This window comes from Haliotis asinina, chromosome 16 (assembly GCF_037392515.1).
Source record: "Haliotis asinina isolate JCU_RB_2024 chromosome 16, JCU_Hal_asi_v2, whole genome shotgun sequence".
Lineage (NCBI taxonomy): Eukaryota > Metazoa > Mollusca > Gastropoda > Lepetellida > Haliotidae > Haliotis > Haliotis asinina.
In genome coordinates, this window is record NC_090295.1 from 14,151,823 (window position 1) to 14,176,991 (window position 25,169).

The 25,169-nt window shown below is 40.9% G+C and overlaps 1 protein-coding gene across 11 annotated transcripts in view; it reads left to right on the plus strand.

Annotated features, from left to right (window-relative positions):
• Positions 1-268: 268 nt before the first annotated feature.
• The window catches only part of LOC137268101 (Golgi integral membrane protein 4-like), an 89,456-nt gene continuing 64,555 nt past the window's right edge, over positions 269-25,169 (plus strand). For 10 of the 11 annotated variants that reach the window (XM_067802613.1, XM_067802611.1, XM_067802615.1 and 7 more), the window contains exons 1-4: positions 269-543; positions 6,424-6,465; positions 14,820-14,869; positions 16,238-16,291. In XM_067802613.1, coding sequence (XP_067658714.1) covers positions 372-543; positions 6,424-6,465; positions 14,820-14,869; positions 16,238-16,291 — 318 coding nt within the window. In that variant the 5' untranslated portion in view covers positions 269-371. The remainder of the gene's footprint in view (positions 544-6,423; positions 6,466-14,819; positions 14,870-16,237; positions 16,292-25,169) is intronic. The other variant, XM_067802619.1, reaches the window with a different exon arrangement.

The following is a 25,169-nucleotide window of genomic DNA, read 5'->3' on the forward strand; positions in this document are numbered from 1 at the left end:
ACATGGTCTATGCTCCTAATGAGAAAGATATTAACTGGTCATAATGAAATGTAACAACAAACCCAGGAGAGAAATCATTTATCGCATAAGCTCATGCTCCGTGATTTAAATGAATAAGGAAAGAAAACGTGAAAAAAGTCCCATCAAAGAAACCAATAACACATTCCACTTGCTTATTAGGTGTTTCAGTCATTTTGCAGGTGACTCTTCGCACAATAATTACGTTTACGGTCGAACACGCACCTGTCTCCTATCACACGTCGCGAGGAAAATAGATTATAACTATCCATGTCAATTTGGAGGAGAACTCAAAACGTGTGAGGTGGCAACCCAAGTCGACAAAATCCAGCGAAGTTTAAATTGCAAAGACAATGAACAAACGAGGAGGACCACCAGTTAAGCTAATTGTAATTGTCGCATCTTTACTAGGTTGTGTTTATTTGTTATATTTATACAATTCTACCCAAGGCCGATTACGGGAAGCAGAAGCCTCTGCTGAAAGATACCGACGTTCTGATGAATCTAAGGTTGCTCAGTTGCAAGGTAAGCATGTTAGTCAGTCGTTAATGAGTTACAATTGTCCACCACCTGCATATACACACAGGACAACAGCATAATTGTGATTGGCATGGCTCGCTCGAACTGTACACCACAGTCTTCCGAACTGTTTACTTGGTAAATGTTAATGTTATGGAAAAACAGTTGGTAAGTTCCTTGTCCAAAGGAATGTATGTGTTCATGTACTTGGTGTAGCTGTGATTCTAATTTTATTATGTCCCACATCGTTGTCATTATTGTATTAGTTTGCACACGAGTATTAGCATTCTGTAGAATGTGATCCTGCTTGATATACTGGTTGTATTTCTTTTTCTGTGTTGCTAAAAGTTTGAATTTGATCCAGAAGTGAAAATAGTAGAACAAGAGTTCGGAAGATTTGTTAAATATGATACACTAAAGACAGGGCGGTTGAGTAGCCAAGTGGTAAAAGTATTTACTCATAATACTGAATGTGATATTTGAAAGTCAGGATGTTCATGGGGTTCGAACCTTCTGAACCCCCTTTGGTTCTGTCAGTGCAGAAAATATCATCTTCAGTGTGTCAAGTTATTTTCAAGGGGGTGGGGTTGGGGTGGTGGTTTCATCCCCTTCAGCGTTACTTGTCTGCAGTCAAAGTTAACTTAGTCTCAGTGTATTTCGTTACACTCCACCACTGAGTCTAACAAAACCTAGTAGAAGGTTGCGTCAGGTAACCTTTGAGTGACCAATAACCATCCAATTAAGCGCGAGACACTTAAATAGATTCAACCAATCAGACAACGCCTACTATTTAGGGATCGGAGGGACTTACAAAATATTCAGGTCACTGACACAGATCTCTCCACAAACAAAAATCAGCACATAACACGGTTATTTGACCTGCAGTATATACGCTTTGGGGTTTCTGTTGACATGGTTACAATTAGCTAATATTTCCGCAAGATAACATCCTTGAATATTGCTGAAAACACTATTTTCAGCGACTGTTTACTCACCGTTGTCATGGTTGTACAGATGCCATGTGCATCACCCAAAAGCAAGTGTATGCTAAAAATCATACGGAATCGTTCAGGTACAAACCTTTTCGAGATAAAAAGTTCAAAAGGTATGTGCGAAGCTGTGGTAAGCTGTGTTCTGATTGGTCACCCTCAAGGGTTACGTGGCGCGACCTCCCATAAGGTTTTGTTAGATTCAGTAGTTGAGTGTAACGAAAAGTACTGAGGATAAGTTTACTTAGACTGGACTTGTCTGTTGAATATATCAGTGATAGTATGACAGGTACTGTGAGGTAGACACGATGACTAAAGTTCATTTGGCTCAAAAGTGAACCGATGAATGGCAATTCAACTTGAAAACTAACAAGCATAACATACTCAATGAAACGCTGATCATAATATAAACATCATGCCAATTCTATGACTGTGAAGATTGTGCAGAATCTTTGTCCTAATAATAAAAAAATGTATTGACAGAGTTTATTACAAGGGAGGAGTGCAGAGAAAGGCACAGCCATTTGTTAGCACGTGCACAAGTGCTGAGAACGGTATTTAGTCACTAACCTGTGCTGTGCTGTCTCCATTTTATTTCAATGAGAAATATTCCGCGAAAACTTCACAGAGTTGGTATGATGTTCTGATTACAATCATCATTTCATTTGATTGAGTATGTTATGTGTATTAGTTTTCAAGCTAGAATGCCATTCATCGGTCTCCTTTGAGTCGAAAGGACCATAAATACAAGGAAGTCAGATCAGGGACAATGTGTGAAATAGAGCATCTGAATGTCTTGAATATTCGCAAGTCATTTATCCAGTCTCAATAATAGCAACTTATTTGCCATGTCAAACCTTGTTTGTGTTTGATATGTGGTGTTATAAACAAAGCGTGCAAAGTTTAAGCTACCAGTGTTGTTACTTTTGTCCTAAGTGACAGAACGAGTGAATAAGGTGTCACAATTCATGAAAACACTCCATATTCTCGCTTTAATTTCATTCTAGACAAGTCATATCACTATCCTCAACTGATACAGATGAGTTGCAACTTGTTTTGAAATTGTATATACTAAACGACAAATGAAAGAAAGCTTTCCTCATCGTCAAAATTTAGGGTGGATATGGGCGGAAGTCTGATTGTACAGACACGTTATACCTTTTATTGTTGATTCGATTCACAGTTTCTATGTTTGTCAACTCCATACCCATGTTATACCACATTGTAATTGCTGTAATATCAATCTTCACTCCTCCTACAATGTTCACCTTCTGAAATGAAATGAATCAAAGGAGTTAAGAAAAACACAAACTCCATACTCATGCTTATGGATTTCAACAAACTGATTAATATCTCATTCCAAGCTTTCATCATGAATCGACTTGAGGTGTCAGTTACTAATCAAACTATTGGTTTCCGTCCACTGGTATATATTATGTTATGAGCTAGTTTCATGAGGTTCTGAGTCCCTAGAATCATGAGCAGAGTAATATACAGATAACACATACAAATTCTAGTGGCATAGTGTTAAGTATTTCAAGAAGCTACATATAGACCATAGTTATATTTTTAGTATTTTTGCAAGATTAACTGATTAAAAAAAAGGAACAGAAAGTATAATATAAAATGAAGTAACCGTGACAATTTTGTTTTGGTCAAATTCTGTGTGACTGTTAACTTCATGAAAAACATCAAGAAAAGATTGTAAATCTGTCTTTTCAAAAGTTGTTGAGCATAATGGTGAGCTGAATGAATATAAATCTTCAATTTCGAAATAGAGGGATAAATTTTGGTTTCTTGTCATGTTGACACTTGTTTTTAAATTCTTAGTAGAAGAATTACCTTGAAATTTATTAGCATAATTTCTTTACCACTTACATTAAATGAAAGGTGCAATTTTTGTTGATATGAACTGTTTGGCATTGAGGATCATTGGAGGGTAATATGTTTAAACAATTTTGTGTTCTTGAAAACAGTTTTGCCTCAGATTCAAAGCAATAATTTGTTTGTCAGAACTGAAACTTAAGTGTTAAATGCATCCTTATGATTGCTCATCTACACATGCTGCTGCAGTCCCAATTACCTTATTCTTGTTTGTACTGTTGAGGATCAGTTGGTTACACGTGACATGTTCTTATTGTAACCGTATCCTTGACAGGGATGATCATGAATCATGTTGTTAACTATAGTCCATTTTGGTTCAAATGAGAAGGATCAATGATTAAAAGTTAATAACTCAAAATGGGATAAGTGCACAAAACATAAATTTAATGAGACACATGGTCCTGAAACCTCTGTACCCAACAGGATCTAAAATCTGATGCTTTATGATCGATCACTGAAATAGTTGCATGTCATCAAACCTCAATGGTTTGTTGCTTTCCATGCTCACATTTTTGATCACTGGATTATGTGGTCTAGTTCACAGCTGAAATATATCTTCATTAACATGCAGTCTGACATGAACAAGTGGTCAGTTGTGATATATTGTCTAATGACAGTGAACATTGAAGCTACATGGTTACCCACAAATGTCTAATACTTGCAATTCATTCTGACCTTGCATACACTTCTTCACATTTATAGATGCAATGGGGTAGCCAAGTGGTTGAAGTGTCCTCATCATGCCAAAGAGACAGGTTCATTTCCCCACATGGGCACAATGTGTGAAGCCAATATCCAGTGTAGGAAAGATAGTCGATCCCAACGTCCAAGATGGGTGAATTTTGTGGAGGATGGGTTTTGAAAAAACCATCTAGTCCGTCCTCATGTTGGGTCAGTTTGGGCAAACCAATGACATATATGTAATAATTATAACCTTTTTGAATATTGCCAAAGGATACTAGAATAATCAAACACATGAAATTATCGCAAACAAAATCCATCAGATGTATTTGCTATAAGCACAGATTTCGAAAACGAGATTAGTAAGGAAGTGGAGGACAAGCTAGATTTTGGCAGGACTGGTAGTAAATTTGATCATACAGCTCTGTGGACAGATTTTCTTCATCTTCTTTACACAGTCATATCTGGTGTTCCCCACAGTGATATTGCTGGAATAATGCTCAGAGTGGCATATACTAAAAATACTAGACCACCAACTCACCCATACCTCACACTTACACATCTTTGAATAAGAATAAAGTTTTGGTCAGCCTTAGTGCATGCAAAATCAGGTCATTTTGAATGTGTGTCGTTATTTTTTGCCAGAGCTACAGCAAAACAGATTCCAATCAGACTTTTTGTCCCTTAACTCTTCAGGCGTACACCAGGTGCCATGATAGGATCAGGGAAATTTAGGAAATTCTTCTAAATTCAGATATACATGTATAGGCAAAAACATATTTTTGTTGATTATAAGATCACAAGAGGAAATGTAATTGTGCTAATTTGGAAATCTGGTAATGGAGGTAAGTGAAATTAAGGCTTACTCTTCATTAGTATCATATTGTCTTTCTCAGAATCCATCATGATTTTAAGTGTTTAGTTGACAGCTAATTTTATGGTTAAACTGCTAAATTGGATCCTTGAATACTGTTTTGCAGCACTTTCGGGTTGGCATCTCTGGGATATCATTAATAATACTCTCATGAAAGATGATCTTGAAATATCTATTGCTTTTATAAAGTAAGACAAGTTTGAAGTTGTTAGCTATATGACAGATTCTTTCTTTACTTGAGACTCTAATATTGCTTGATTGATTCGTTTTTGTGAAAATGTCCCTTGTTTCACCTCACCTGTAACAAAATAACGACCTTTTTGTGCTAGCAAGGGCAGATAATTAGAGATGGAAAAATATGGGATGCTTTGGTCATATTGAATGTTCACAAGAATTATGACTTGATATGCTATTCAAAGAAGGATTAAACTGCCAAACCTAATATTCAGTGCACACACTTTGGTCTCTGTAGATTTATTTGTTCACTTAACCTCATCTGAAAGGAATCCATGTGTTGATATTGACTGTCTCTGTAATGAAGTGGATAGATGATAAGGATGATAGTTCAGTCTCTTTCCTGGCAGCAGTAGGGCTGCATCGATTCAGTTTGATTCATGGAAAATGAATCTCACCTTAGTTTTGATTTTCTTTTACCATTTGATTGGATGTTTGAATACAAAGTTCAGTTATTTCCACACAGGCAGAACTTATTTTTGACTAAAACTTCAGGAGTTTTGATCGCTGAAATAAGGCAAAATATGATTGGTCCATGCCAGACTAAGAGTCCATTGAGAATTTGTTGTTAGTAGACATCGCCAAGTTGACAATGGATTTCACATGCTGAAAAGGCCAACTCTGGGAATTAAATGAAATCTGATGTTTTACTTGCATGAAGAATTGAATTGAAAATGATCAAATTGAAGGTGCAATGTTGAAAACTGAATTGAATCCAGATCTGGATGAATCGTTGCAACCTTTGTCAGCAGATGTTGACAAAAGGGACTTGCTGTTACCTTGCATGGTGCTTGACATTGAAGGGTTGAAAGAAGCAGTGGTCAGCATGGTCAAGTGCTAAGTCTGAAAGGTGTGTCTGTGTTTAACTGTAGAATGCCCCATAAACGTTCACTAGTGCTTCCTGTGATGACTTGAGTTTACATTGATCTTCAGGCTTGCCATAAGTGGAAACTTAGTAATGGAATTGTTTGGTCATGCATACTTACTTGATTGAAACTTATCATTGTATTCCTGTTGTGCAGATCGATGATTTTTATGTCAATAAATGGATTGTTTTATCCAAATTCATAATATATAGACTACCATGATATAGTTTAAATATTGATGAGTCTACCAACAACAAACACAGGCTTACAGACATCATCACCATGCTCATGAAGTGAATATTTTATCAAAAGGGAGTATGTTGCTGATTCAAAATGTGCAGAATTAATGTGCTTTCAGTTTTGTCGGAGCAGAAGTCTCGGGTTGAGACATCATTAAAAGGTGAGACCATACAACAGGTTTAGTGCACATACAGCCTGCCATGGAACTGCAATGAGGGACTTTCTGAACTGCTCTTGTTTTATGGTATTCAATCAGAATTATTTGATTTTTGTTTAAGTGACCATGAACTTGACGTCTGTCCACTATGCTACTTTATGCTGAGGACAAAGCTGTTTTCAGAATTCCTTGTTTTTGTTACATTTGATTGTTTTCTTTTGTTTAAAGTGGGTTGAAGGAGTTTATTGTTAAATAATGAGAGTGTCATTTTCAACTTGTGTATGCTATCGTATGCTATTGGTAATTGTGTGGGCTATGTTCTTATTGGAATATTAATGGTAGTACACAATTATTTATCTGAACTGCTATATCATGTACATTGCATGACCTATATTTGCACTCGGCTTTTGTACTTCAGACACTTTGAGTAGAGGATGTCAGCATAATGGGTTTTGGACCATAAACATATGACATGTGGTGTTGGATTCTAAAATAATGTATTCAAGCATACAAAGTATAGAAACAAACAAACATTGGTCTTTTTGCATTTTATTGTACTCATCAGCTGAGTGCATTATTACCATGCCTAGCTTGAGCTTTATCATGGTTATGATATAATTTGCTGCATCAGCACTTTGCACAAATGGTGAAATCTTATGTATAGAAATTATCTGTTCTTCTAAAAGGTTTTCCTCAAGTCAGTGAAAGTTCAGTGAATGGCATTAAAACTTGCCCAGTGTATTTTTATGCATAAAACTAAAATTGATAATATATGTATGATATATGTCTTGCAGACATTGACTCAAGTTGCACAGTTTGCCAAAACAAACCCGAATGTCTGTGTCTATCCTTTTTAACGCTATTGTCCTTATATGGATGGAACATAGCTGGATAGAGTGGAGCATAAAGTAAACAACCTTAGGCATGTTCAGTTAAAAAATAAGCTGTATGTGGCAACATGTGTTGACAATTAATTGCTTAGAAATTCAGACGTGACAGCTGTAAATGGTTTTGTGCTGAGAGACTGCAGGACTTTTAAAAATATTGGGTAACCAAAATTGTTAGCTATACGTTATTCTTTGCACATGGTCCTTGCTAAAATGGAAGCATACATTGGATCAGTGTTTGTTACCAAAGAAGCATTAATGTGAATTGTTCACACACTCTCAAATGAAATGTACATTTCCCATACCTATGTGAAGTGAAAAGACAACACTGATGACCCATACACTGCAACAGAAATACAGAAGACTAGACTCACACAAGTCTCGAATGCGATTAATAGTTTAAACAATAATTTATGAAAAAATATATATATCCTTTTATTGGAATCCTTACCACTGTCTGTGTCCCTAGGCTTACCTCTTAAAAGAAAAGAGTTACTATACATCCATGAGCTTAGCCTTCAGTATAGCCTTCGAGCAATGCTAACTGAAGACCTCATTGATGTGGAGCTGAGGCAACATCATCTTTTAGGGGCTTCAGTGATGCGGTAGGCTGGACACTTCTTTCTGAGCTATTGATGCTCATTGTGTTCAGTTCATGGAGAAATCTGGGATAACATAGTAATGTATTCATTTGGGGTGAGCATTGGAATAGCAAATGCATGGACTGATGCAGTTAAAAGCTTGAAGTCTGTGTCTGTTTACTTGCTATGTAAAAACCATCCGCATGCGAAATGTTATGATGATTTTGAAATTTAGCATGCCTTTTCTGACATAACACATATTTCACACACAGGCCCATCAGGCTATATGGCTTATTTGTTCAAAAGAGGGTTGATCATGTGACCGAAAGATAAAACAACCGAAAGGAGGCTTTTGTAAAACAGTACAACTTACAAGTGTCAGCGTATTCATTGTAAACAAACTCCACTACAAATGATGTAAATATGTGTCAAAAAGACACCCAAACCCTAGTTCCCTAATTGTGTGCTTTGTTATTACACAATAGCAAAGTAGCAATACTGCCAACTGAATTATTCACTGTGTGGGGTGTATGTGTGTATCTCCATGTATGCAGTTTAATGTGTTCAATATTCTCAGCTACAGTCCAGTAGTCAGGGTTTGATGACATGCAGTCAAAGTGAAATTGCCACAGGCCTGGGTTTTGTGCAAATGTGCGTCCAGTGCACACAGACATAGAGAATGGGATCCACAGTGTTTTTCACTGTACCCACAACACATCTATGACTGCTAAATGTCTGATTCTTTCTTTCTCTTTCATTGAAGTTAAGTGCATCAGTTCACCTGTCAGTCACATAATCAGTGATTCATTCCCAGTTCAAGAAATTATCTAAACATTACAGTTCTTCACTCTGTCACTTCACATGATCCTCGTAACTTCACATGTTCCTTATAACTTCACATGACCCTCGTATTGCTTGCAACAGGCCCCCCTAAGTAATTGAGGTTGTTTACATCTGAACATCGAAGTCGTGCCGATGATTACGAACGTGCGCTAGATATAACATCATTTTTTTTTTAAAATGTGTTTAAATTTGTCAATTGCACTTCATAGAAAGATAAATTATGGCTCATAAACTTCTTCATGGGGCACGTTCATGATGTTCGTAATCATCGGCACGACTTCGATGTTCAGATGTAAACAATCTTCAGGGGCATGACTTGTGACACTCTTCTGCAGTGACAATCTTTTCCTAAAAACATAAGCTATTGCCCCGACAACACATCATACCTAAACGCATTCAACACGGGTGGTCAAAGATGGAAAAGTATAAAAATGTAATAGTAGGAACTAAAAACACAACTCACCGAGACGGGTGCTTCTTCCAACAACGCCATGTTTTGCTGCGTGAGTTTCCGCTCGCGACCGAAAAATCTCCGAAAATGGCCGAGCGTGTTTCCAGTATTACCGACATTGCTTCCGATAGGGCCGATGTGTTTCTGTTATTAGCGCTAAACTACCGATGTCACTGCAATTGTTTCGCGAGTGGGCTGCGTTTGTTTACATTTGAGATGCAATTCCTTCAAATTTGGTCTAATTCCTTCAATTACTTAGGGGGGCCTGTTGCAAGGACACATAAAATTAATTATGATGGACCCCCGTTTTTGAGTCAAGGTAAAACCCTGCACAGTGTGTGTTCGGTTAACACTGAATCACCAATCATTCATCCTCGATATCTCCAGGGCATAAGTTCCGACAAGTCTCTGCTATACCCTGGATGCATCTACAGCTCAGCCCTTTAAATTTATTACCTCCCTTGGCTGGCTTTTCATTCAATCAGGTGTCTACGATGGGAAGTTGAGCGAACCAATCACAACTCGCTTTTATATAACCGATTAAACTTGGCAAAACAAACCATGAAAAGGTTCTCTGAAAGAGGTAGAAGGAGTTTTTAATGCCGATCATTATGAAGACTTCGAAATGGATATGTATTCGGTATACTTCTGTATGCACTCTGAGCCTTCACTTCCTGAAATCTGAACCACACATTAATACTGTTATGTTATATCTTGTCATATTGCAGCTGGTAATATAACTTCGCGTAAGCTCAATGTTGAAACTCTGAAAGATTTTGTAACAGCTGATAAGGAGATGACAGCTGTGTCACATTGTTTCAGAGGATTAAGTTGGCCTGTATGTAGATGTAACACATTTAACGCACTGCTAATATTGTGCTGATCACTGTTAAAATGGCTTAAGCATGTGCCTTTGTTAACACAGTGCCCACACTTCCAGCTGGCCTACTGCAGTGTGTGTGTTCTGCATTGTCTGGCTGTTAACAGTGTTTTATAGGCACTGTCGTGGAATGTTGCAATGGAACCTAGTTGCGACAGTTTACAAGTCAGTGTTACTTTCACTCACAGAAGAGCATGTTTTGCTCAAATTTCTAGTCACTGGAGACATCAGTATTCTATATTCAATAGCATTATGACATTTACCTCATGTTTTTGTTATATTTTTTAAAAGCAGTGGAATGCTGAAGAAACTCAAGATGTTTCGCTTTTTGTTTTGCAAAATACAGCTTTGTGAGACATTGTGGGATAATATTCTAAATTACTGTCTTTCAGAGAAAGTTTGATTTTAGATTTGGTTTGACAGTCTGTACCTTGTGGGAAATCAAACTCAGGCTTTCTCTGACATGAGAATGCTTCAGCTGCTTGCCTCCCTCACCATCTCTCAAAAATTAGAAATTTGTTGTCACAGATGCCTCAAGGTTGTTCAATATCCATAATGCATGAACTAAATTGAAACTAAAATGATGACCCAGAGAACATGACATACTCTTAATCTGTTATCGTGTTCACGTCAAATCAGTATGTCTGTGTTCTTGTATCGTGTCTACAGTGATTGTTCACAGAAAAACACCATTCCAATAAAGTAAGGGATATTTCATATTCCATTTTGTGAGCCAGTGCCAATCCACATGAGAAAAATTAGAAATTTATCCATACAGGTGAAACAGTTCCAAAGGAATGGAATAGGTTGTCACATTTTCCCCTACTTTCTCTTCATCATCTGTTTCTTCCACGTTTTCATCATTTGTATTTTATCAAATCTTGTAAATCCAATATAACATACTTTTTTTTTAATGGTATATTATATCGGATTTACAAGATTTGATAAAATACAATGATGAAGACAAGGAAGAAAAAGAAAGTCCGGGAAAATGTGACAACCCATGTCAAGCAGCTAAACATTGCTGCATAAAATATATCAAAGTCATGTGATCCCTTCCCTGACAAATAAAGCAATGTTTAAGGTGTAGGGCCACAAAATTGCATATTGAAAGGACGTCATTGTATATGGAAGTATCAGACTTTGCTCTTCAAGCTGCGATGTTTTGCTCACTCATCCATTCACTTCATTCGATACACCATGTTTATTCTGTCGCTTGTGCAAACATATAGATCTAGCCATGGCCTGGTTTCTGTACGATGGAATTTGTGAATGCTGAGACCACTTACATTGCAATGCTTAATGCAGTAATGCTCATGAAATGTGCAGCAATTTTGTAGCCTTATACCTGAAACATTGCTTTTTATTAGTCAGGGAAGGGATCGGAAAGAAATGACTTCCATATATTTTATGCAGCAATGTTCAACTGCTTTACATGGGTTGGACCAACAATCTCACAGACATGTCATCGTATCACAAATGTGTAGATAGATGCTCATGCTTTTGATGACTGGATTGTTTGGTTCTGAATCGACTGTTTACAGACCACCCCATAATTTCTATAGCCGGAATATTAAACAACCGTCTGACCAACCTTAGCTAGGAGATTCCAGTTTTAATGTCATATTTCACTGAAGGAGTATTGTACACCTGTGGACATGACACTAATTGTCAGTTTACTATCCTGGTCCAGTTTTTATATTTATCCCTCATTTTAGAAGTTGAGTGGCAGTAATCAAGTTTTTCCAAAAAATTTGTGTGTGTGATCAGAATGACAGTTGCCTAAGAGAATCTCACCCTAGTGTCTACTGATGTCAAATATATCAAGACGAGTTAATAAAGTAACAAATATCTGAGGCTTGCTGGTCATATTTTTACCTTTATCAATGTGTGATGGTATTATTGATATCAGTAGACACAAGGATGAGATTCTATATATCATCCAAAGTCATTCTTCATTATTTTTCAATGAAACTTTCTTTGAACAGGTTAGATTTGCAGTGCAGTGATGTCATAGCATTGCGATGTCATCAACTTCATGACATCATAGCATTATCAGGACATTGTACAAAATCTACTGTCAAAATGATATCTCCTGATAGATATCATCGGATCTAACACAAGCAATATCACCTGTGGAACACACTTTTGGATGATGAAGTTTAATATATTTAACAAAACTCATTTTATGAATTAATTGCCATTAATCCAGTTTTGCCTAAATGTCTGTGTTTGTGATAGGGTTGACAGTTGCCCTATCAAACATTACTTATTAATCTCATCTTCACCATGTACATTCTATTATTTTTTCCTATCTTGTCTCACACATAAATGTGGCTGTCTGACTGGCTGAGCGCTCTTCCATTATTTTCAATGCACCCTGTGTACAAGTGAGGTGTGTTGCAATACACCCTGCTGCCAATAGCAACTCAATTGGTACTTCCTGGTAGTTATCTTGACTGACGTTGCATCCTGCATGATGTACAGAAATTACCATTGTTTTACGAATGCAAATGGATGGAAGGGAGATAACTCTAAATCTTGTGTCATCCACCATATCTAGCAATGGTTACGAAAAAATTGGCCTAGTATTGCAATCAATAAATTTTGACAAAATGTTCAAATGTAGTCCCTGTGAATATTAAGAAGGGGGATTACATTGTGGTGACTTTGTTAAGACAATACCTTCGGGGAAAAAACAGCAAGATGCAAGAGTCGAATCATTTGATTCAAACAGGTTGCCTTAAGTTTCCATACTGATGCTTATGCTTCAAACAGTTCAAATTCAACACTAAGGTGTTTGGTGAGATAAACATGTTGTTCCCTGGTCCCTCGGGGATCAGGGAGCAACTTAAAATATCTTGTGCATAGGGCTTCTGTTAGGCCTTTGATTGTGAATGATCATGTTTTACTGACTGGTATTACCATGGAGAAATAGGTACATATGATGTATTATGTCATGAAATTTGTTGATTAATCTTACTGTGCTTACCAGAACTAAATAAAATTCTGGTGGGGTAACTGAATTCTTGAAATTTTGACTTGTCGCCATGAGGTCCTGTCGCCATGAGTTCAATTGGAAGAAACCTTGAATACCAAATCAGGTGAATAGGGAGGATAATCAATGAATTCAAAGCATCTGTCATGCATTTCTGCTATGACACCAATGGACTTGTGCACAGGTGTGTTGTTCTGGTTGCAAATTATTTTCTTCAATGTTTAGCTTCATTAGTCTCATGCTGTTGCCCAGTTTGTCTTGTTGCCCTATTCAGGTCGCCTCCATCTTTGGAGGAGGAGACTCCAGATAATTGATACATGGTAATTTAAAGTAGTTTTTAGCTGTTAAACTTGGAAATGACTTTGTCAGTAACTGTACGAAATTCAGATATGACCTTGTCAGAAACTGACACATTTGGGATATGACCTTCTTGGAAACTGAACAGATTTGGGATGAGACCTCTTCAGGAACTGTACAGATTTGGGATGAGACCTTGTCAGAAACTGTACAAATTTGGGATAAGACCTTGTGAGAAATTGTACAGATTTGGGGTGTGAAGAGTTGTCAGAAACTGTACAGAATTAGGATGAGACCTTGTCAGAAACTGTACAGATTTGTGATGTGACCTTGTTACATGGAACTGTTTACATGGCAGCATTGGATGGGAGTGCATGTACTACAGTGGACAAGCTGTCTCTGTCAGCCATTACCTCCTGTTCGGTTTCCTTGCATGTGATCTCCTGCTACTAGCCTTATCAGTATGCATGATGCATGATTTATGCATGGTACATGAACCTTAATCTAACCATTTTCCTTTACTTTAGGTGTATGTGTTGTATTATGAATGAATGTTCCTCACAGTAACGATTCTAAGAGATATGTTGGTCTCAACTTCAGAACCTGCGTTCAACTAACCTTGCTTTCCCAGCTTCATCCAGTTTGTGACTCTACCTTGATTTCAAGAAAACGGTCGAGATATTGTGAAAGAAGAAAAGTTAAATATTGTGTTTGCTGCTATTCTTGATGTTGATGAAATAAAACGTGTTTCTGCTCATTATTTCCTTTTGTAATTTAACAAAAAAACAAAACATCCTGCCTCCTCTTTATGTTTTAAGGAAGCAATGCTGTAGAAATATATATATTTTGATATGTTTAAGACACACTTTGTTGTGTTCTGAGGCTGGCTAAAATTTTCTTGTCCTCGTCTGTTGATGCCTGAAAGAAAAAGCTTTTCTGCTCACCCCTTGAATATAGGTGTGTATAATGGTGATGTGGACAGTTCTTCATGCTCTTAACCACCCATATGGCATTTGAAACAGAATCAGTAGAGTAATGATGAGCATGAAAGCAGTCACTCCTGGGGAAGCCAGGTGGTTAATGTGTTCAGTGATATGGGTTGGATTCTTTTCTGGTGGCCTTTGATAGGACTTTACACGAACATGGTTAAAAGTGGCACACAACTTGCTCAGCCAATAACATTCTAATTGTCATGTTTTTAGAGGCAGGTAGATTTACTTTTACTTCTATTATGTTTTGTGTATTCAATGATTCTGAATGAATTATCTATTTTGAAAAGTACATGTTGAATTATGGACAATATATATAGCCTGAGTTTGCCTGGATGTTTGAATTTATAAGGGAAAGTTAAAATCATGCATGAAATGAAAGAATTCTTGTTTGTGATGTGGTTAATGCCTTTTTGATCTTTTACTTTCAGATTCCATGAAAGAAAAAGAACTTTTACGTGAAAAGTGTGAAAATGACAGAGTAAGTGTTTTTGTTTTCAAATCCATGGGAGCGCACAAACCCTCTAGTGTTAGGCAAATTTGCTGTACAGTTTTCTTTCTTAGAAGCCTGTCATTATCAGTACTTATTTGCCTTGATAGTGTTTCAAGGTTTGTCATCAACATAGCTGTACTCTTGGCTTTTAAGAGGCGGGTGGATTGGGTGGTCAGGCTCGATAACTTGGTTGACACTTTTACTATAAGTTATTATTGTTTATTATTATTGATATTGGATATTTATGTAGCGCACATATCCATGCAACTATTGCTTGCTCAAGTTGCTACTATTTGTTTCCGTCGATCATTGGATGTCCGTCTCAGCATCACATTGCATTATTAATCTCAACTCCTGAGGGAGTATACAACTCTTGCTACCGCTAGGCCCACTGAGTTTATTGTGGCTCTCTCATCCTAAAATGTTCCCAATTCACAGCTGGGTGGACTGGGACACATAGTCACAGTACTTTGTCCAACTTTACTGCAAGTTGCTGTACCCACAAGTAGGTGTATGCACATATTCATGTGGCCACCCTGTGGTCAACTACCAATGCATTTGTGGGTTCTTTTAAGTGCACAGGGTTGTGTACTTCACACTAGGGGTTGTGACAACATGGAAAGAGTCTGCACACAATGTTGACTCTAAGGTTTTTACACCTGGTCACAGGTGGGCACGTTCCCGACACCTGAACCTCGCTGTATCACTAGCCTAGCACTTATAAAAAGCTTGCCCACCGTGCCCCCACAATGACATGTCATTGTGTGTATCACAATTGCATAGATCGGTGTTCGTGCTGTTGATCACTGGAGTGTCTAGTCGAGATTTGATTATTTACAGACAACTGCCATACAGCTGAAAGCAGCGTGAAACTAAACTCACTCTCACTCACTCACTCACTCACTCAAAAGTAGTAAATGTCAAGCTTGAGGTGAAATGTTGTATTTTCAGACCCCAGAACTATTGAAGATGTTTTTTTCCATTCAACCAACTGTGCAAAATGAAATAAAGATGTAGGTTAGAATTGGTTTTCAGCAAACCATGCTTGTCGGAAGAGGAGACTTTTGGGATTAGGTGTCCAGACTCGCTGACTTGTGTGACACATCATGCTGTTAATAGGATTGTCTGGTCCAGTAGAGAATTATTTACAGAACATCTTGTAGCTGGAATATTAACCAACCAACAGACCACCCAAGTGGTCTGCATATCCAGGGTCTAGAATGAAGACATTAAATCTTAGGTTTTTCAGTGAGCTCAAACCACTGCATGGTGAGTATCACAATCTATTTATTTAATGCCAGTCACAACTGCCTAAAATATTTTAATATCCTATGAGTATTTCCTTTTCTTTTATAGCAAGAGTTCGTCAGAAGATTGAATTCTTTGAATTCTCAGCATAATATGTTGAAGGTGAGATATCCTTTGTTTGAATGTTTGAAGACGTAAGCCTCATCTCTGTACAGTGGAAGCTGTCTAACCTGGCACAGTAGTATAGGGAATAGTGATTCTGGACCACTTTCACAAAATGTCTCTACAAAGCCTCATTTAGTAAATGAGGCTTTGGTGGGACCCTTAGCTCTTGCTATTATTGCCCCTACTACAAAGCTACGCCATCACGTTTACCGTGACTTGGCAGGCGGTAACACTGTGCCGTACGGTACGATCAATAATTCTTCTCTTACAAACCCCCTACCCGGCCCACCCCTCAAGTAGTATAAGTTAGGTTCGTTGGCTTTCATATCCACTTTATCTATGTTGTAAGTTTTGACTGACCATATAGGATCGGTGGCTCGCTTACGGCTATCACCCTCGTGTTCCCCAGGCTGGTATAGATACCTCACTAGGGCCCTATCCGGTATCTGTTTCTCCTTCCCACGCAATGGAGCGGCCGACTCTGCAACTATTGATTTTAGTTTGATAGCGTCTGCCGGTTTCTTACCGGTGAGACGGGTGACTTCATGGTTGATTGCCGACACCACCTTGGGTAACCTCGTGACCCATTCAGTCGATCGTTTTCCAGGGGTGGCCATCTCCCTAGCATACTGATGGCCGAACAAGCGCTCAGCCAAAGTCCTATTAAATCTCTCAACTATAGCTTGGCTGCGATGGGCTCCGGCCGTGCCACGCCTGACCTTCGTATCGTGTTTGGCTAGCAGTTGTGACACAGCACCCATGAACTCCCGTCCGGGGTCAACTTGCAGCTCTGTTGGCCACGTCAGCGGACTGCGTTTGTATATACGTTCGAATCCTCTGGCTACCTGGGCCGAATCTTTCGTGGTCAAGGGTTCGGCTTCCTTGTAACGACTGGCTACGTCCACTACGGTTAAGGCATACTTGTACCTCTTGTCGTGGGGTAGGAACAGTAGGTCTGCCTGGTGAATGCTATTAGGTATGTTAATACCGAACCTCCTTCTAGGTACGTAGCGTGGTGCAGGTAAATAGATCTGCCACAGGGCTTGTTTTTCAAGCCACGCTTTGGCTTCCTCCGGGGGTACTCGCGCTAGTTTAGCTAGCTTATCTACTGCGCTAGCTCCTTTCCAGTACCCACGCGGGCTGTAGTAAATAGACTCAAATTTTTTCATGTCCATACGCGTATGTGTTTATCCCATCAATAGCTATCCAACGTTTCGTGTCCATAGGCGATAGGGACGTCTTGTTTATAGTCAGTCCGTATATCTTGTGCCCATCACTTCTAAGTGTGTTCATTTTATGTCTAAAGGTACGGGTCTTGAACAGGGCTTCCTTGAATCTGGCGTGTTTGATGTGTTGTTTCACCACATACTTCTTAACCCCCTTAGCCTTCCGGATCTCGCTATTGTCGGCTTTCAGTATGGAGTACATCTTAGGCCTCAAACCTATGTACTCAGCTATGGGCGTGCCAGCACACTCGTCCTTCATCTTACCTAGGACCTTTTTATTTACCGTACTGTGCATGGCATGGGTCTTAGGGTAGTCGCTGGTGTCGTATAAATCGAGGTGTTTTTTCATGTCCTCGTACACGTCCTCGGTTCGAATCTCCATCAGCAGGGAATCCGTGTCAGTGTACAGCACTTCGCACCTGTCGCCGTACTGTTTCTTGAGCTCGTTGTAGTAAAAGTCGTACATCAGGTGTTTGGATAAATCGAGGATGCTCATCCCCACGTAAACAGGTCGGTTGAATTTTATGTGGCTTTTCTTCATGTGTAGGGCAGCCAGGTCGTCTGTGAATATCTTGCTACGGTTGAATGCCGGACTGGCTATCAATTTCCTGAGCTTGTCTTCCTCACTAGATCTAACCAGCTTCACGGTCACGCGTTTCCTCAGGTTCTCCATAGTCTTACCAAACACCGAGTTGTTCATGAGCTTGTAGAGATTTTTCTCGAAATCACTGGTGGCTTTTTTTCGTAGGTCTGTGTTCATTCTGATGTAGGGCTCCATCCATGGGCTCTGGTCAAACATGAGCACCCTGTGTATTTTGGTCAGCCTCATACCCAACGACAGGTACAGCTGTAGGTTGCGATAGTGAACGATGTACTTGGTCTTATTCATTAAGTTAGGCACGAGTTTTTCAACGTCTGTCACACGCCCACCTGACAAGTTATGTTGGTACTCAGACATCCAGTCTGGGTTAACCCTCATACGTTCGGGTGCAAGGGGGTAGCTGTTGTGCGATGTGTGTAATTCCTTGGGATACTCTAAGTCAACTTCGAGGATATACCCTTTGTTCGAATCTGGTGCGGCCCCCATAACATCAACGTGGGGTACCCATTCGAATCCCCCTGTAGGTAGATACTGGCTCATGGCCCAGCCGTACAGGTTGTTTGCGTCGAGGTAGAGAATGTGATTGGTTGGTTTGTTAGGATCGTAACCTTTCACGTATTGATTATTTGCTTTCGCGTATCGTTTGGATGCCATGGAAATCCCACCTCGCAAGCCTTTCTCAATGAATAGGTGCATGTCGTAATCTGTGAGCAATTCTAAATTAACTCCGGTCTTTTTGAGCAAGGCGTCCCACGACAGACCTGGGCTGGTGTAATACCATGCGGGGTCGAGTTTATACTGCTTGAAACATGTCCGCCGAAACGTCTCGAACACGTCGGCTAACAGCAGTACATCTGTCCTCAAGTACAGGTCGTGATAATCACCCAGGTTCTTACAACCCAGTTTATTCCATACGTTAGTCGCGTGCGAGTAATCATCTCGTGAGACGGACGCCTCATTCAGCTTGCTATAAAAGCAGTCAATAGGAGGTAGTCTGGTCTCGGTGAACTTGGTCCAACTATCCATGTACTCATAGGGGTACACACCCTTCCTCATAAGCAGGGGTCTAGTCTCGACGTCTGTGTATCGATCGGTGATAGGGAAGGTATTGTTAGCCTTGACCAGACTGTCGAGTGACGACAGGAGGAATTGAAACGAGTCAATGAACCTAAGTCCGTTTAAGCTGAAGGAGATGTATCTCTCCATGTTGTTGGGGATGCACGATATATTACCATCGATTTTCGCGATGGCCTGCATGATCAAGTGTGAGTCGTACCCTCTCAAGTTGTGAAAGACAACGGGGATGTTTATTGTCTTAGGGTTGATTTTAAGCTTGAGGTTGCACGCGTTGTGAGCGGCGCCTCTATACTTACCAGTTATGTGACAGTGATCTCTCACCGAATCACCGTTAAGCGGTGAGTCACACACGTGACACTTAGTGCTACTAGCGTGAGCTAGCCTGTCGGCTCGGCCCATACGTATGGGAGCGATTTTATACAATGCATTCCTAATAATTTTTTCTTCCTCCTGCAAGCACTTTAGAAACCTTTCAGCCGCGTCAGGACCCCTATACACTACCGGAGCTTTCGTTTCCCCGTCACAACGGACGACAATGTACCCAAAACCGCAGGCCTTATGTTCCTGGGTTTTGTGGGTGAAGGCACCCCCACTAGGGGGTGTGGGGGAATCCCCACCCACAACTAAGGCTTCGAAGTCGGCGTATATGATATAAGGCACAGACATTTGGTTCTTGTGGTTGTCGAATTTTAGGATATTTTCACCTTCCTTAGGCATGTCGACTCGTATGGCCGTCTGCCCAACACCTTGGCAATCCTCCCGGTGGGATTCTAATAAATCAGCTCGTGTGAAACCGTGTAGGCATCGCTCACAGAAGTGTTTTTTCCCTCTGTATGCCGATTGGTCACACAACAGCCTGCTAAAGTGTTTTATCCATGTGTAGTGATACTTTTCACCTCGCTGGATCATGAATATATTGATAACTTGGCGATCCTTCACCGGGCTGACCCTGTGTACTATTGTTGTGTTACCTTCGTGCCCAAAGACATTTATAGACAGATTATTCTGTTTTTCTACTTTAGTGATCTGGGATATTGGGGTTGGTTCATCTATACCATCCCAATTAAGCCCATCATCTTGGGGATAGCTAGAAAGCCTATCTGAATGAGTGCTGAAGGCTGACCTGATAGCTAACCTCAGGCAATCGTTTCCTGTATTCTTAACGTTTACTATGGCTTTTTTGTTCTTATAGTAGGGAGGCAAGGCTAGGTATGACCCGCCTCTGAACGGCACGTAGTTAGCTATGTCTAGATAGACGTTATCGATTTTATCCACAGCCCACCCGGACCCCATGTGCGTGTAGCGTTCTAGGTATTCTCGTATCTGCTGAAAACTGGTATCGATTGATGCGTCAATGGTCTCTGCATGTGTGGCGACCTCTTGTTTGCCTCGGAAGTAAGGTTGAATATACTCAGTGACCCCTGTGGTGCCCTCCTTATCGAGCGACATTTTCACTGTGATCTGAAACTTGATACTTCCTAGGTTATTTAGTTCCTGGTTGACCTTATCAGCTATCAGAGGCTTGATATCTGTAATGTCTATGTTTCTATCGACGAGCATGCGCCAACCTCTCAAATAGTTGCCTACAGCGCGCTCAGTGCGAACGAACTGCAGGTCAACAGCTCTATTCTGTTGTAATAATTCTACGAGCTGTGGTTTCCTCATACGGGAATACCCGCCTAAACCCAAATCGTGTGCCTCGGTTTTCAGTTGTTTTACAGTGGGAACGGGGGCATGTGATAACAATGCGGTTAACCCGGCTCTCCCCAGGTGTGAATAACCCGTGTGTCCAAGCTGTTTCGCTTGAGCTTTTAACTGTTTTACTGTAGGGGGGACTTCTAAACCTAGTAATCTCAACAATGCTGGCTTCCGCATTCTAGAATACCCGATCACACCTCTCTGTTTTGCGACCCTCTTGAGCTCGCGCACAGTAGACATCGTGTTTACACCTAAGAGAACTAATGTCTAATTGGTTCACAGTAAGGGGAGGTAACTCTTAAGTGGCTATCTTGAGCAGTCGCCTACGTTCTTTTATGTAGCCTTTTTTATTCTCGTATATGAGTTGATGTCTGACTACGTTCGCTCCGTGAGCTTTACATAGACAGTAGTGCCCTTTAACCCCGATACCACACACAGAACACGTGTAGTTAGGACTTCCCATATGGAAACAACAGAACCCCTGATTCCTGCATTTCCTACCACAGGCCTCGGTCTTCCCCATAAGTATGTATTCGCATCGGTATGGAGCGGGTCTCATGTTTACTTATATAGGTATTTTAGTTTAATTGCTTTGCAACCAACGCAGTAGCTGCTATACCCAACACTATGAAGCCCAGTTCACGATTCATTTGTCCCTTGGATGGTGTGTAGTACTGAGCGAGTGTGGGTTTATTGAGCGGTTCCAATTGTTTACCAGTTAGTAGATAGTATTCTTTCATTGCTTCATCGACATCGTAGAATGTTTTAATGGCATGGTTTTCACGCTTGAGCTGTTCATTAATAAAATCGATCCTCTGGAGGCGTTTTTTAACGTACTCGTCCTGTGCTCTTTGTAATTTCTCAGTAGCGAGATCGTGTCGCTTCCTTTCTTCCTGTATTTCAGCCGCGTGATCATCTCGTAGTTTCGAGAAGAGGAAATTACTCCCGGAAAATGCCAGGGCATTCACTAACGCCCCACCGACCATCATAGCTATCGTGGCCATCCCTATATTTATTTCATTATATTATCAGGTATTATTCCTTGTTTTACTAGGATGTCTTTCGTGGCCATCGCCATACCAAGGTTCATTATGAGCATACCCATATCCTGCAGGTTGAAATCTAGCTTGATAGTTGGTTGTTTAAGCACCATTTTAGTCAACCGAGCGTACCCTACGGCTAGACTGGCTACCACTGTGGCGTGGTATGCGTCGTTGACGAACGTTTTCCCCTCAGACATTATGTATATGATATAAAATATTAAAATTATAACATGATATGCGGGTCAATAGTGGGGCCTGCAGGCGGCGTGGGGGTTACCACCTCACGGTTAGGGTTTCCCTCACGTGTATATAACCACGAGATAGCCAAGGCAGCAGTTACGCCTACAGCCAACAACAGTCGGGTTGGGTTGGTCACTTTATGTTGGTTACACCACCGTTTTTTACCGGCAGCTACTCTCTTAGGATTCTTCTGCCTGGTTACTGTTGGAGGTACCACCACTGGGGTCTCCTCCACTGGGGTCTCCACCGTCACCTCGGGACTCACTGGTTCCGTCACCTCGGACATCTATACTATTATTATTATTCTTTCTCTCAAATTGACAATGTTTTGCCGTGATAATCGCCGCCGTCACTGGAGCCAACAACATACCATATTTGTGGTACAGCCCGCAGCTGATAGAGCTCACGGCGTGTTCGATAAAAGGGTCTTTCTCGAGGTCCTCCCACAGGTAAAGTCGGCGCTCTGGTGGAATGGGAAGGAAGTGTGATACAATACCGGTGTATATCTGGGTCATAGCCGATCCTATTGTCTTTGTCATCGATTTCTTCGGCTGACATTTTGTGAATTTTATCCGGGGTGTAGTCTCCAAAGTAATGTTTGGCTTTGCCGCCAACAGCCAACGCCACCAGTTTCTCTCGCTTGGGGGAATCCCCAGTTGGGGAACCCTCCACAGACAATTGTTCGAGCAATTCCTCACACTCCATCTTATAATATAATAAGTAAGATTTAGTTTTAACTATATAATACCCGATACAGACAAAACACAGAGAAATGAAGGTTAAGTTGCACACGACAAATACTTCAAATATCATAGCTATGCTTAGCATTTGCTTAGCTTTGCTTAGCTTTGCTTAGCTTTGCTTAGCTTTAGTATACTATATATGCTACTGGTTGGTCGGTTTTTAGAACGAGCTTAGCGTGTTTAGTTTCAGCGAGCTGTTTCTTCACCCGTTCCCGTTCTAATTTACTCATCACATCGTTCTCTCTCAAACACTCCTCAAACGAATCCCTATCCTTGCAGTGAAATAAGGCCACCCATCGCGTCTGCTCCCTGAGGTCTTTCAACACCGAGTTGAACTTCTGCGTTAGCACCCAGACGCTGTGATTTGCATGCCGGCCGGAGAAGGCCAGGTACGATAGCATGTCTCTCTTTTTTGTTATCTCGCGATTAGCGCTGCAGTCGTCCAGTATAAACAGCGTCGGTTCCCCTTTAAATTTCTCGTGAAGAGCTTTCAACCAGTCCTGCAGGCGTGTTCCAGGGTCGATTTTGTGTACGTCCGGGTCCGTCATCACCCAAGGTCGCGCGTACGTTTTATTCATGCTCAGAGTAGGGCACATGATAACGATGTTATCGAACACATCCTTGTAGTAACCCTCCAACATATCCAACACGAAAACGGTCTTCCCACAGCCAGTCTGCCCGCATATGATAGCGCAGTGTGGGTCAGTGGGTAACCCCAGGGGGTCTCCCCCATCAGTAGATGGCTTGCACGAATCTCCCATTGTCTATATTAAGTTGCGCGTCCATAATAACGTACAGATATAATTTCAACTTACCAGCGGTTTGAGCCTTCTTAGTAATCTGGATGGTTATCCCTTCGCTGCCGTTATCTATACGGCGCCCGCTACCGTGCAGTTTATCATCATCCGTGGATCGCATGTCCAACCATAAGGCGTACTTGGTGGTCAGGTATTCACCGATCTGCACGGAGCCTAGGTCCAGGTCCTTTGTTATGTAGTCCCCCACTGGTAGTTTTTTTATCTCATCCCACTGCTGGTGTGGTCTCATACCATGACTGAACAGCTGGTTGGGCACGCCCTCGATGGTCACTTCCACCTTTTCAATCTCGGGGTTGAAAAACTTCTCGCTGTCCCTCCGGAATGGATCGTAATCCTCCACGGGGACGACCAGGATACCTTTCATCGATCGCGCCGGCACGTTCAGGTTGATATTCCACACAGTGTCGCTCTTGTCTCGCACGACTGATCTATGTCTCAGTACGCGATCGTACAGGATAGCCATCTTCCCAGAGTACTGGCTTCGAACCTGCCTGGCCAGCTCCGGGCTAGTGACCATGTCGAACTCCAGAGAGATGTTGTCTATGGCATAACTGGCCTCATCACCGTTCGGCGTACGCACTACTTTGCTATAGTCGTTAAACGTGAGCTCGTATTCTAGCCTATCACCCAGTGCGGCCTGGTAAAACGGCGCGTGTCCCGTGAGCAACTCGAAGTCGAGCGGCACGCAGAATCGATTCCCGTATGCTAGAGCGATGGCCTTTTCACCGTCCGATAGCTTGTCTTGTTGGTCTGTCGTGAAGACGTATCCTATGCGCGCCCGGGTTGATTTGCTGATACCCTGGTACACATCATTGACTCGTTCTCTCTCGCTTTTCCAGAGATCCTTGTAGCAGTGAAACACGTCGCTGTCGTCGATGCTCAGTACCTCGTTACCGCTGATCTTGACGGTCGTTTTCTTGATGATAGCTCGTCCCACGTTCCGCACTAGCTCGCGTTTGTCGTTGTCGGAGGTCAACGTGATATTAAACGCCAGTCGAACAGTGCCTGGTACAATGAGGTCATTCTCACCAAGGTTTGGAAATCTAACCAGCAGAGTTTGATTCTGGTCTATCTTGCTGGGATTGTTGGTGATGGTCACCGACTGTCGCACGGCTCTGGCACCTAATGGCTCTCTCAATCTTCTGAAAGGATCTAATTTTCTACCGTACATTGTTATATAAAAGAAATATATTTTTAATACTAATGGATGAAGACATACCTATGGATGAGATACCGGGCGCTAGTGCCCAGGCATTCGATGATGAGCAGGAGACCTCATTTACTAGTTCACCATTGAACCAAGAACTCTTGGAAACAACGGTAAATGATTATTTCGAAAGTTTAAGAAGAGATAAAAACTACGTTGAACCACAGGGTCGATACCATAAGGATTTTTTTATTGATACAAAGGGTGTTCTACGCCTTAAGT